This window comes from Prenolepis imparis, unplaced genomic scaffold (genome assembly GCF_030444845.1).
Source record: "Prenolepis imparis isolate NDT839.2.m4 unplaced genomic scaffold, iyPreImpa1.0 SCAF_15, whole genome shotgun sequence".
In the NCBI taxonomy this organism is placed as follows: domain Eukaryota; kingdom Metazoa; phylum Arthropoda; class Insecta; order Hymenoptera; family Formicidae; genus Prenolepis; species Prenolepis imparis.
In genome coordinates, this window is record NW_028141173.1 from 1,537,295 (window position 1) to 1,551,715 (window position 14,421).

At 33.7% G+C, this 14,421-nt stretch overlaps 1 protein-coding gene and 2 long non-coding RNA genes across 5 annotated transcripts; 2 read left to right on the forward strand and 1 right to left on the reverse strand.

Moving 5' to 3' along the window:
• Positions 1 to 589: 589 nt before the first annotated feature.
• Positions 590 to 6,312, forward strand: Naus (cortactin binding protein N-terminal like nausicaa). 2 transcript variants are annotated; one of them, XM_083055434.1, is made up of 8 exons: positions 590 to 838; positions 969 to 1,070; positions 1,469 to 1,693; positions 1,820 to 2,444; positions 2,630 to 2,725; positions 3,028 to 3,137; positions 5,528 to 5,980; positions 6,183 to 6,312. In XM_083055434.1, exons 1-8 carry the CDS (start codon positions 590 to 592, stop codon positions 6,195 to 6,197), a joined length of 1,875 nt encoding a protein of 624 aa, XP_082911560.1. In that variant the 3' UTR covers positions 6,198 to 6,312. The 2 variants fall into 2 exon arrangements, with proteins under 2 accessions (XP_082911560.1, XP_082911559.1); XM_083055433.1 differs by lacking the exon at positions 6,183 to 6,312 and having other exon boundaries at positions 5,528 to 6,010.
• LOC145946056 (uncharacterized) lies at positions 1,540 to 14,314 on the reverse strand. Of its 2 annotated transcripts, none has more exons than XR_014426971.1 (7): positions 14,204 to 14,314; positions 12,050 to 12,157; positions 11,224 to 11,321; positions 10,502 to 10,607; positions 5,250 to 7,718; positions 5,006 to 5,164; positions 1,540 to 1,673 (listed from the first exon to the last, which is right to left on the reverse strand). It is a non-coding gene; the product is annotated as an uncharacterized LOC145946056 (long non-coding RNA). The 2 variants fall into 2 exon arrangements; XR_014426972.1 differs by lacking the exon at positions 1,540 to 1,673 and adding an exon at positions 4,477 to 4,730.
• On the forward strand, positions 13,687 to 14,412 carry LOC145946055 (uncharacterized). The gene is made up of 3 exons (XR_014426970.1): positions 13,687 to 13,992; positions 14,082 to 14,206; positions 14,274 to 14,412. It is a non-coding gene; the product is annotated as an uncharacterized LOC145946055 (long non-coding RNA).
• The last annotated feature ends 9 nt before the right edge of the window (positions 14,413 to 14,421 follow it).

Genomic DNA, 14,421 nt, shown 5'->3' on the forward strand with positions numbered 1-14,421 from the left:
GTGTGCATGCACTGGCCGCTGGAATAGGGAAATATTCGCGGGAAGACATGGACAATTTTGACATGGACTGTGCTTTGTGCGCTCGATTTGTCAAGAGGGAGACAAGCGTATCGTAGCGAAGCGAAGCGGGGCCGAGCCGAGCCGAGCCGAGCCGCGCCGCGCCGGATCCGGATGCCGCCGCGTTAATAGCGTGCTCGTCGGCCGTGAAACGCCGCCGTCGCCGCCGTCGATCCGACACGACCGAGATCCGAAACCGAGGGACGAGTACGCAAACAAGTACGCGCGCGCGGCCAGTGTGACTGTCGTGTCGACGATGTGGCGAGCATTCCGGGCCGCTGGGTGTCCGGCGGCGATGCTCGTGCGTCCTGTGACGGCGAATCTCCGGAGACTCCAGGGGTGAGGAAGTCGACGTAGGAGTAGCTTGAAAGGCTCGCTCGGAGAAGCGAGCGGTCGGGCTTTACGGGGCTGCCTCTTGATCCGCGCACGAGAACCAGGATACCGACGACAAGGAACGACGAAACGCATCCGCTTCGCCTAGGATCCTCGGTGTCGACGTGCCAACGGAGGTGGATATCCTTGGTCGCGCACAATGGCATCGCAGAGTCAGAGCACCGTTAACGTCACCTCGACCGGCGTTACAATGGCGACAACGGCCAACGGACCGCCGTCGACGTCGGCGCCGTCGCCTGGTACTATCGTCCCGACCAGCGCAGCCGCTATCTCGGCCACGAAGACGCAGACTCTCGCCGTTTGCGCTCAGTCCTCGCAATCCCAACAGCAGCAGCAGCATGCCAACAATATTGAGCCGCTGGACAAGAGTTCCTCCAATACTCTCAAGGTACGTTCCTGTATTTATTTAATGACTAAATAAGCTAAAGTTATGTATATAGTATCATTGTTGATATAATTGTGATAATTACATAAATACAAGTGTATATATAACTAAAGATTGCTTTGTATATTTGCAGCGCAATCCAAAGATGGAGTTGAGCAAAACTGATTTGCTGAAATTACTGGGATATCTAGAAGGCGAGCTCCAAGCGAGAGACATTGTGATAGCAGCATTAAAAGTAATTACAACTATGTAACTTGTTAACTAATTGTTAAATTGTATTTTGTGTATTTTATAGTTATATATTTTGCAAATATAATCATATCGAGTTCTTTAGTTTGGACAGTAAAATTTACAAAGGTACATGTACCGTGTCATATAAAGTATTATAAGTAATTAATGAGATTTAAACGTTCTTTTATGCAATTTTTAAACTTATCTCATTATTTGTTTAGGGGAAAAATGTAAAATCAGATATGACAAATTGAAGTCAAATTTGAAAAGTATTCTTTGCATGACTTATTATATTTTCTATTTCACAAGCTCTTTAATTGTATCTTGTCTTTATTTTAAGATTGTATTATATAATGTTTATCTATCTTATTATTATGTGAAAATTATGATTTTTGCTTCCAGTCAGAAAAAATGAAACATCTTCTAAGTTCCCGATACCTTACCAGTACTGCAGATCCACACGCGGCACTAGCTCGCGACGTTGTAATAGTAGGTGGTGTTATTGGGGTTGAAGGAAATCAAATTGATCAACAAGTAGCTAGTCTAGAAGCATTGGTGATGCAGCAGAGGAAGGCGCAATGTAGGATGACAAAAGTCCTTCGTGATGCTGAAATTAGACATAGAGGAGTATGTATTTTATTTTTGTTATGTGAAACAATATGATTTATAAATGTAATAACATAATATTCTTAAAAAGTAATATGTTATTATCTTTTAGTGATTGTTATTTCATTGCAAGAAAATTTTTTTCAGGTGATTAAAGAATTAGAGGAGGAGAAGCGAAAACACGAACACGATACTGCTCAAGGTGATGATATCACTTATGGTCTTGAGAAGGAACGAACGAGATTAAAGAAGGAGTTAGAATTAGAAAAGCAAGAAAAAAAGAGATTAGAGATGGAATTAAAAAAGGCCAACGAGCATCTCGAAGAGGAGAAAAATAAACAAAAGCAAATAGTATTGCTTCTCTTGGCAGAACGGAAAAAGATTATTATGAAATATATCGAGGAGAGAAAACGATCTGAAGATTTGGCTCAAATACTCAGCGAAGAGAAGGTAAGAATAGATTCGATGGCCGAAGGCCTCGAGGAAGAGAGTAAGAAATCACTGCAGATGGAAGCGGAATTGGAGAAACAATTAGCGCAATTCGATATGGAGAGGCAACAATATCGGCAAGCTCTTACAAAAGAGGAAAAGAGGGCGAAAGACTTTGAGACGGAATTGGAAAAGTTGCGAGTCGAGATGGATACGTGGAAGGAGTCGCAGGCTCGTGCAGGTCCTGCTAGAGGAGTTGGTGTAACTCCACCACCACCACCTGCAAAACCAGCGAATTTAGTTGCTATGCCGACACTCAGGCCGGCTAGTGCACCACAAGCAAGTATGTTCTATATGCAATGTTATAAAAATAGAAATTATATATATAGATATTAAGGAAGATCTTAATAGTAGAATATTTATGAATATAATGTGACTCATTTCATTTTTTAAATCGCATGTGTGCAAATGTGCATGCAATTGATATTACAGAAAGAGAATCTTTTATCATTTTTTGATATCTTTCAGTGAAAGGAGCAGTGTTGGGTACAGGGACACCTATGGTTAGTAGTAAAGTTGTCCAACCCACTGCCACAGTGTCCAGTGTTCCTGTCAGCGGACCAAGTAAGATTCTTTAAACATCTCAATATATATAAAAACAGTGTACACAAAATTTAACAATTTACATTTTAATAAGTGACAAAATGTATATATACAAATTATATATATATATATATATATATATATATATATATATATATATATACGAAATTCTCTTGTAAAATATAAATTTACATAACTATGCATGTATAATTTACAATTAGAAATTTGAAATTGATGAGTTATATAATTATTTCACAAAACATATCTCCAAAAATTAAATTATAAGATAATGTATAATTAATTATTATTCTCTTTTTCTTTAGCCACTGGGATTGCTAGATCAGTAACACCTGGACAGGCACTTCGTGGGGTCGCCTATACGCCTAATTTAACATCTGTAGGTGGAGAGTCTACAGCTTCTCCAGATACACAGGTAACCTATCCACATTTCCCTACACACTCGACGTTAATCTAAAGATTATACAGAGCCTATTTATACATGCAAAGTGTCACAACAGATATTTTTATATCGAACGTTAAGAAATACTGCTCTCTATACTAATATTTTTTTCAAAGGGAGCAAAAGAGAAAAAAAAAAAATTAATTTATAAATAATTTGTGTTTGTAATGGTAGAAAAATGTATTTGGCACCGAAATAGAAGTCAGCTATTTAGTCAGTATTGTGTTTTGAACAATAGCGATTAGCTTTAATTCGACAATATATATATATATATATATATATATATATATATAAAGTTAGATATTATTTAAAAATAAGTTGTAAAGGAATAACAAGTTACGTTAAAATAGATGCTAAATTAATGAGAAAGATAAAATATTTTGTGTCTTCTCTTAAATAACATAAAAATTTAATCTAATATGCATATTAGAAAGACTATAATTAATAAGTAGGCTCTTTATAATACAAAATGTATGAAATTTAAATTTTACAAAGATAATGCGCAGTGTACCATTGATATAGAAAGTAAAGCTTATAGTTTAATTAATAATTGAGGAAATGTATATACATATACATTGCATCTTTAATGGTGTTCTTTTTCTCAATTTGGGATTTATTTCGATCTTTAACATTGCAATTCGTGAAATACGCAAAAAAATTTATCTAATGAGTAATATGTAAATATATATTACATCACGCTAAATAGAGCTTTATCTTATAATAGAAATGCATTTGTTATCACATTAATGTTTTAATGTCACGTGAGCACTTTATAAGTTTCCCTCTAGTCTTATATTTACATTTTATTTACTTTTAAATCATGAATGTCGCACCTTAGTCATATATTTCTTGCAATAAGTTTACGTGATTTATTATCGTATATAGTTCATTTTTTTAATTTAAAAAATGCAGATGTAATATATATACGTTATATATTAATTTTTTTTTAATAAAGAGGCAGATGTTTTAATAGCCAAATTATTATATTCTTTTGCAGTTTTAGCATTTGATTAATAATGAAGATTGTTTTTGCGCTGTTAATTCGTATGATGATACTTACATAACACAGTATAAAAAACATTTTGATAAAATACATTAAATAAATAAAATAAGTTAAAAAAATAATTTTTAATTTAAAACAATTTTGCGTTTTTGCGTTTGTCTTTTAAATGACACTCTGTACTTGGCTTCTACATATTTCTATGTTTATAATGCACAATATTTCTATATATCACATTAATTGGTTTATTTATTTCCTCTACTTTTGTCACTCGTATCAAATGGTGCACTAAAATTTAAGAACCATTACTTCTTAAGTTTCTACAAGTGAGATATATTATCCTCTATAAATAGCCGAAAGTAGATTATATTTTGAGAAAGCCTATTTTATTATATTATATTTGTGTTCACGATTTATTTATGACACAGTCACGATACTATATTGTACACTATATCCATCTTATAAGTTAGCACATTATCTAGAGTTATATTTTATTACGATAATTTTTATTTGGTGTATATATAAGATTATTATCACATTTCACACATGTGTACATTGACCGATTCCTACAATTAAACAAAATTGTATGCAATTCAGTTTTCCGAGCTTTATTTCTGAGCCAAAAAAATTATCCACGCTTGACTTCCTAATTGCTATTCCGTAATCGCTATTGCTAAATTACATAGAGCTTCATTACGCGATATTTGATGCGTACTTTACTGTCAGTTTAAAGTTGGTTTGCAATATATTTTAACAAATAGGTAAATATATATTCGGTCAAAATGGAACTGTTATATCGTAATATTTTATAAAGAGTCTACGGGAACTACTGAGGACTTACTTCTCATATTAGTCTGCATCCTGTTATCGTCTGTCGAAGATCTGTAGCACATATGTATTACGTTTTACTAATTAAATATTCCTCGGTTAGCGTAACTCAGACTGGGTCTCAAGTCATATTTGATCTCCTCTCTGATTTATGAATGTAAGAAAAAAGTTCCTATAAAAAAGTTTTCACAATTATATACATTTATTAACAGCACACAATGGGGAGGTAGATGTACAATTTTTATTTTTAGCCTTACCTGAGTTGTGATCGTTTGTTGCTTAATATTAACGGCGTCTTTCTCCTCTTGATAATTTTTTCGTAGATATAATTTCGTCTTTACTTTTTATAGTCTCTCTCTCTCTGCTTTGGATTAGTTCTTTGGTATGGTTCTTTTTTTTCCTTTCATCTACTATCCCCTGTGGTTTTCTGGTTACTAGTATGTTCACTCTTGTCTCTGGCGAGTTTGGTCTGGAGTTTGGTCGAAATCTCCAGTGGCTCTGAAATCGGTCATGGTTGTGTGTTGTAATTCCTCAGGCCGTAGACAAGCGACAACCGGTTGTACCTGCTCCCGTTAATACCGCGGCCGCCGCCGCCGCAGCTGCCGCGAGTAAGCTTATCACGTCGTCGCAAGCCGCAGCAGGGAAGCTCGGCTTTCACGTCGGCCAATCTGCTGCGAGTCCTGCCGTCAACCCCGCTGTTCAGGCACCCGCCGCCAGTGGTGGTTTACTGCCCGCGAAAAAGCCACCGATCTCGCGGGGTGTGCCGCCCCCGGTACCACCGAATAAACCCGTGGTACCGCCGAAAAAGGAGGCGGCCGCTTACCTCAGAAGACCGGAATTGCAGTCACAAAGCGGATCGCAGCAGGATACCGTCAAGTACGGTAAACAGACAGCCCCGTCGCACGGAGGAGTCACGACAGCGACGAGCGGAATCGCTCCTCCCGTGCAAGCGCAACAACCGCTTGCGGCGAGCACCGCCGAGGAAGAGGTCAGTAATAAGACGGCGGACTTGAGATAGATACTAGAGATTAGCGCGAAATGATCGTTGTAGTAGGATATAAAAGATGCACTCATACAAACATGCACTCCTTCCAATAGACACATAATAGATAATATACATACACAACACATACACGATATACTCTCTATATGTGTTCAATATACAGAACATTGTATGAATGTGATTTCAGACAAAGCTGCGTTGAGTTAGAAAGAGCTGAAAGAAAGAATATAAGCGTGTGAACATATATATGATCGAGACACATAATAGGAAACAACAAAACAATGTTTGGAATCTATGCTGGATTTGCTGCACAGTGCGAGATTCCATATCTGCAAGAAACTGTTTCTAAAATTGCCACGAAGGAAAGACAGAGAAAGAGGAAGAGAGGCGCTTTGTACATTCGATAAACTTTCTACGACCGTGTCCTTTAAGGACGACGGTGTGCGTTGTGTACATTACGACTAGATCTCATCACGATCGGCGACATCCGATTAAAATGATTCTATTTACAACCGAAGGCATTCGTAATTAACTAGAGATATTTCTGAGATATATAAGATAACCGTTGTAGGTTCCTAGCTCATTCTATACGATTTATTTGAACGATGGCGTTAATTGAATCGAATCGCCGTGGCACGAACATTAATTATCATTAACAAACATGAGCCGTTATTTTGGGCGAGTACTAACGAGCATTAATATGACGTGAGATTGTTAACGTTTGCAAAAGCTTTCAGAGCTAGTCGCAGCTCTCAGCATCGTTCAACACCAATTCTGATTAATTGAATTTTCCTTTCCTATTTCAGGAGCGATAACGCAAAACGAGATGAATCTGCTTTTCGCAAATCTTATTGGCTTTATATATAAACTTTTTATTTTTGTTATATATATATATTTTTATATATTTATAAATTTTATATTCCGCACGCGCGCAATTTCTATACATATATAGATTTTTTCCTCTACCTTTCGCTACCTTTAATATGTACTAGATAGTACACATAAAATAATGTCAAGTCGTATCTTTTTGAAGACTTTTTGACGTATAACGTTTTGCGAATTTACAAACGAGTTTTATCTGACTAGATCCAACTCGTTTCGCGCATGATCGTTCTGCATTTATATATCACGGGAGTAGAGAACTATCTTTAAACAGTCTTTAAAAGGAGATAATGCTAAATCGCTAAACAGATTCAGTTAAAAAACCAATCTTATCGGGTGCAACATTAGATGAGAAAATAGAAACTATCACACGTGCTATAATCACTGCCTTGTCTCACATAATTGCGTATATCGGCTACGGCAATGTCTTAAATATTATAGCTTCTGCCTTTCGGTTTTCAACTGTTGTTAACATATAAAATCGATGTGTCCATTTGTGAAAAACATGTACAGAAAGAAGTAAACATGCAGTCCTATGATTTTAGGACTCCTAGAGATGATATCCCTCATTATAATACGATGTGTGATCTCTTAAACTTACGAATAATACTCCTGGCGTTGTAAAGTCTTCCAGTGTTTTAGTTATATACATTTGTAGAGTTTAAGTTTCCGGTTTTTTAGTCATGTTCGACGATGTGTACGGTCTGATGATAACGATTGCGTTAATTGATTAAATGTACCCTCACTATACGTAAGGACACAGTCATCCTTTTCGATTGTCATTGCGAACACAAGCAAAGTAGCAGGAACTGGGACCAGGACCAAGGGAGTTACACGCACCCTGTAACACATTGAGAACAAAAAATACATGCTCGCAATAATAGCAACAACAAAAACAACAACTGCAACAATAAATATTAATAATAAACGTTAAAATAATAACTCTAACAATAATAGATTAATAATATATCGCCAATGATTACATTGATTGTTGGCGACACTAGTAATTAATTATTAATATGATATTGATAGTAACAAGATGCTAACAATCGTGTAATACTAGTAGCATTAGCAGCAACACAGCAGTAATATTAGTTAATAATAAAATGTAGCGCACTAACGCGGTTACGATAATAATAATAGATGTGCTTCTAAAAATATAAGAGAAAGAGACACTATCACAACAAAAAAAGAAAAAAAAGAAAAAAAAAAAGAAAAATCATAATAAGAAGACGGAGATCTTATTACGCATCCGTGCGTATTCATTATCTCTAAGTAAGTCAAGATAATCTAACAGAGGAATTCGTTCGAGCTCGATTGGATGTGCATTCAAGAGTTTTACTCTCTGATAACGTCGTTTCATCTCAATAGCGGAAGCTAGAATGGCTTTGATAATGCTAGTGTTTACTCAAAACACTATTACTTTACGAGGATAATTTCTGATAGAAAAATCTATATATAATAAAAGATATAAAAAAGAAAGATTCAGTAAAACTCTTAATGAACATCTGCTCTTGAAAGTTCTGTGTTCTCGCGTGTATCATTCATCGCACAAAATTTTCGTTTTTTATGCCGGTGTAATTGATGTGAATAATCTTCAAGTGATAATTAATACTAGAAGAGTCCGATACCAATAATTTTCGTTAGATAATTGTAATTTATCTCGGCTATTCAATAAAACTTTGCATTTCTTTGATTATCCATTTTATGCTCTTGAGCGATAAATTGCGGAATAAAATATCTTATTTAAAATAACTGGCTCTTTTAGTGTTAATAGACACGAATATATATACATACATACAAATACAGCTTCGCGGAAGCGAACAATACTTTGGATACTCGATAATTAATGTACATATAGATAATCGATATGACATATGTACGTAAAAAAGTATGATTTATATCCGTAAAAGAATGTTGACGAAAGAAAACGAGTCATACAAATCATATTCATGTCTTGTTAATTTTATTCGAATACATAATGTATATACGTGTATAAGGCATAGTCGCGTATTAAGGACAGACGAGTTAAAGTTTTAAAAAAGAAAAACAGACGTTATAAACGCGAAAGCGAATGTATATCATGCATTTAGAGGAGCATCGAATAATGCTCACATATATATGTAATATTGAGGCTGTCAGAATATTATATATATTCTGTAAAAAAAAAAAAAAAAAAAAAAGGATTCATATCTAACATTAGTAAGTCTGCGATCTTTGTTGGCACGTTTCCAATTATACATGTTAATGGCATATATAATGATGGAAGACATTTATTTTATGTATATTATGGGCAAAAGCTCTACTTATCAAGTTTTATTATTAAAAATGTTTTTTTTTTGTCTTGGCAACCTTGGTCTTGAAAGTCCATGCAGAATTATATATAGAAGCAGGTATCATTCATATTCTAAAACCCACACGTTACGCGTATTTAGAAAAAATAATTTGTATTATATAAAAATCTAGATTCTTTTGAAATTTATAATTTGGATTTTTTTATATCATAAATACAGAATTGTGTTCGCGCGATTATGAAAATAGCTTTAAAGTGAAAAAAGTGTTTAATGAGTTATGTCTGACATTTATCTTTATCATATTAATTTCTTTTCTAATGGTGAAACTTGATTTGTACATATGTATATGATTAAAATATACATGATTAAATGAATGAAATAATAAAAAAAAATATATTTATGATCTAGACCATTTTCTCAGTCGCCGGCACAATTCGTCCTCAGAATTTGAGTTTCTGATATCGTATGATGACGATTGTACTATTTCTTGCAAATATATACATATATGACCGCGAGTTGATCCAAGGATCCAATTGTTCTCGTGGTATTTATTGTGCAAAATGAGAATATCATCAGCAGAAGGACTATCCTCAGGTAGGAGTGATTCTTTACTCCGAGTGATAGCGAAATATTAGAAGAGATGAACTTTTATACATATGCGAGATATTCTCGCGAGCGCCATTATATGCATATATTACATGTACATTTAATCAAAGCGAAACCCTTTTTTCCACATCTCACGAGATTGCGCATGTGTTTGTTAGCGAATATCATGCTAAGGTAGTAATAAGGTAAAAGATATTGATTTTAAGAAGCGACTGTACGAGTGGAGCAAAATTGAAAATAATTTATTTTCATAATATAAGAGACAGTAATTATAGTTTGATAAAGATCTTCAATATATGTATGCTTACGTATAAATATTGTATAAAAATTATGTACTTTGTCATTTCGCGGATAATGAATTTAACGACTATTTTCTTTTCTTTGTTAAAATATCGTTATAAAATTCTATCGAATCGAATAGAAAATTTAATATTATTGTTCGTGTGCAATTGACGATTTTATTTTAAGATGTAGTATAAGAAGAAAGAAAGATTCACACAGAATTTCTGTTTTTTACTGTAAAAAAATATGTTGCATCGTATTATGCAGCATATTTTTTTTACAGTAACGTAGAAATTCTGTGTGAATCTTTCTTTCTTTTTATACTACATCTTAAAATAAAATCGTCAATCATCGATCAACAGAATGACATCTTTTACCTTATTATGAGAGAGTGTGAACCTCACTTATGTCAAAGTACCAGATCAAAATATATTATACTCACAAGTACGGGCGTGTGCACGTCATTTTATATTTAAGTGTTATATATTATTAGCTATATTCTCTCCCTGATTCGTAGATAGAACGGTGCTCTCGCGAACGGGAATGACCTGAGAGAGAGAGAGAGAATACACTCATTAATTGACTAATTATTAGAGCGTGTCGTGTGGCTCGATAGGTCGCGCCGAGGCCTTCCGAGAGATTGTAAATAGTACAATTATTTAATACCGCTTATATATATACATACAAATCTAGACATAAATAAAACTGTGATTTTTTTCCTTATGTTATAAAACTTTATGTTCTTTCTCGGTTGCCGATTTATTTCACCTTTCTGAGTTTACCGAACAATTTATCGCCGAGTGTAATTAAGACTTTTATAGGCTTATTAGATATTTACATGTGGTATATATATGTTGCCGGTCAATAGTTTGAGTATTGAAAAAAATAAAACTTGAAGTTGACAAATCATTTTATGAATGTTCTTTCGTCAAAAGAGAAGACAATATATATAAGAATAAATAAATAGCCAATATTATCAAAAATAAAAAGAAATAAAACTGATTTTGTTCTTTATATAATTATTATTTTTATATAAATAATTTATTTTATATCTATATATCCACATCTTTTGGATCTGCATGCTATATGGGATATATATAAAACAACAGTACTTAAAGAAAAAAAAACAATATGATAAAAACCTGAATATGTAAAATGACTTACCAAATAAATGAAGATGAAAGACTAATAAAACCATTTAATTATTAAAACAATAAATGGTGAAGGGGAGGGCGGAGTTGAATCAAACACTCGACAGTCACCTAAAAAATAACACAACAGTGTTATATTTTAACATCAAATAAAACATAAAGAAAAATGATAACTTATAGAACATTATCTTATTAAAGTCTTAAACTAAAAGAAAGATGAAGAAAAGAAATGAGAAAAAACCCAACATGCGAAGCAAAACAAAGCGCGCGTGCAGAACATGGGAAGTTAATTAATAGAAAAAAATGATTATTTAAAGATAAAAAGTTATTTTTTAAAGTAAAGAAAATCTGTTTTTGAAAAAAGAAAAAAATGTTTTCTAAACAAAGCAATTTAATATAATAATGATAATAATAATGTTTTATTTAAAAATAATATTGTATAAAATAATAATAATGTATAAAAATTTCTTGTCATTTTGTATAAAATTTTTAAATATACAAACATACAAAAAAATCAATAAAAAAAAACAAACTTATTACAAACTACAAATAATTCAATATAAATACATGTCGCAAGTGGATTCAAGATGTCTTCATAATTGACCAACTTATGTTATTTGATATTGTAAATATGTTATAAGTTTTTAAATGAAAATCATTACAACTACAAATGATTCTAAAATACACACATGGCGGAAGAATACAATAGAATTATTTAATAAATCTTATCCTATTTAAATAATCTTATCATATGTATTGTACAAAAACGACGTTTATGATCATGGAGCAAAACAATATACAAAAATATATTAATATATAACAAAACTATATAAAAATACCTGTCGAAACCAATTCTGAACTATACAGTTGAAACATCAATCCGAAAGTAGACTCAACAACCAGGGCCCAAAACTGGTGTCGGAAACGAAAGACTATTATGAGGAAAACTGAAAATTATGAGAATTATATATATATATATATATATATATATATTATTGTAAGACTAATAATTTTTACATTTATATATACACACATCCACATGCTCAATCCTAGTAGTGTAGTTTTAGTTTTATCTGACCATCGAGATAAGTAATAATGTATTATTACTTACGTCGATGGTCAGATAAAACTACGACTGCATTACTGGAAATGACCATGGCATATCCATATATATAATACATAAATATTTAATAAAGTTACAATATATACATTATAATAATTATGCAACAATTTTTTAAACAAATGTTTTGCTTATATATATATTGTTTGATCAGAATTACATGGCGAGTTAACTGAAGAAAATGTTGGCCAAATCCATTACAGGCATTAATGGATAGAATACATTAATGGATTTATCTAACAAGTTTCTTCCGCCAACTCATCCATATATAAAATTCTACTGATTAAACAATATATGGATTTATCTAACAAGTTTCTTCCGCCAACTCATTCATATATAAAATTCTACTGATTAAACAATATATACTAGCAAAAAATTTATTAAAAAATGTTGTGTAATTATTATTGTATATATATTGTAATTTTATTGAATATAATAATGCAGCTATCTTCTTCTATATTCAATATGACTGGATGCGTTTTATGTTCTATTCAATCAGTCATGAGCTAAAATAAAAAAATTTGCTAATATATTACATTATAATACATACAATATATTATAGAATAAAATACTTGATCTTATTGTTAGCTATATAGTCATGACCATATGAATAAAACAAAGAACGCATCCAGTCATATTGAATATTGCCGCATATTATATCGGTAAATGTGCATTATCCAATAAAATTTTACAATACATACACAATAATATTATTATTATTCTATGAAATATGCGGGAATCTTCTTCGTGTACTGATAATATGCGGTAATCTTCTATATTCAATATGGCTGAATAAGCGTTTTATTTAATCCGTTATGACTCACCAAAATCGAATGTTTTAGAACTTTATACTTCGTAAATTTTAATAACGTTCGAACAAGACACGCGGAAGAATATATTTAAACTAGTTTATAAACGCAAATATTCCAAATAATCTTGTGCTTCTTTAATATAAAAGACGCATGTACCCCTTCAATGAGATCCGACATGAAGAATGAAGAGGAAGAGGAAGTTTATTCGATCCTTATATCGAAGAAGTACGGAAGTACGCAAGTGGTGCCAATTTTGAGACGCGCAACACGCCAAGTTTGGATAGGAGTAATGATAGGGGTCGCGGCGTACCGTGCGAGAAAGAGAGAACACGTGTATCGATGTGCGCGGCGCGTTCGACTTTGAATCGATTTTGACCTTTGTGGCGCTGCGCGTCACGTCGGAATCGGTGCGTGGAGTGGGGAGAGTGGGAGTGGGGACGGAGAGGGGGGACGCGCGCGCCGGTGCGCGCGTCCCGTGTCCCCCCACTCCGCCCCCACTCCAACTCTCCCCACTCCGCCCCCCCACTCCGCCCCCCCACTCTGCGCTCCGTGTTGCGCGACTGCCTATACATGTTTGTTACAGCATAACCTTTAAATCAAGAATGCCACGCTATTTTATAATACTATTATATGATAAATTTATCTCGCTCGAATTAGTCGGAAATGCGAATTTGGACAGTCTTATAACTGAAGCATTATTATTGACGATTCGAGAATGCTGCACAATACGATGACTTTATCGCCTCAGGACATTCGGGCCGAGGTTAGAAAATTTATTTTCGGCGCCGGTTCCAGGCTTTCTCACAGCGCGAATACCCAAGATGTGTCGAAATATGTTCGCCAGATCGTGGTACATGTCAACAATATACTTCATTTACATCCCTTAAATACATATGGTATGAGCACAGTAATATGTAATAATAAAAATTACAATTTTAGACAAATCAAAATATACTGAAGAGAGCATTATAGCGGAGATCTACAATGTTTTGAACAGATTTATAAATGGAAATCCAGAAGCGTGGGCGTATCTATTATATCAGCATGATTGTTGGACTTACTTGGTATATATTTGATGTACAATTGAGCAGAAGTGAGATACAATTTGAAGTGACACATTTTTTTTCGCAGGCAAAGTGTCCTCTGATTATTCAAAACGTCGCAATTTGCCTGTCGATGCTGGGATCAATAATTTTCTGCAGCAATAGATGTCGTGCCATGTGACGCAAACTCTGATAGATATTACAGCACAATGTTTGCAATGCCTTATGCATTCTGA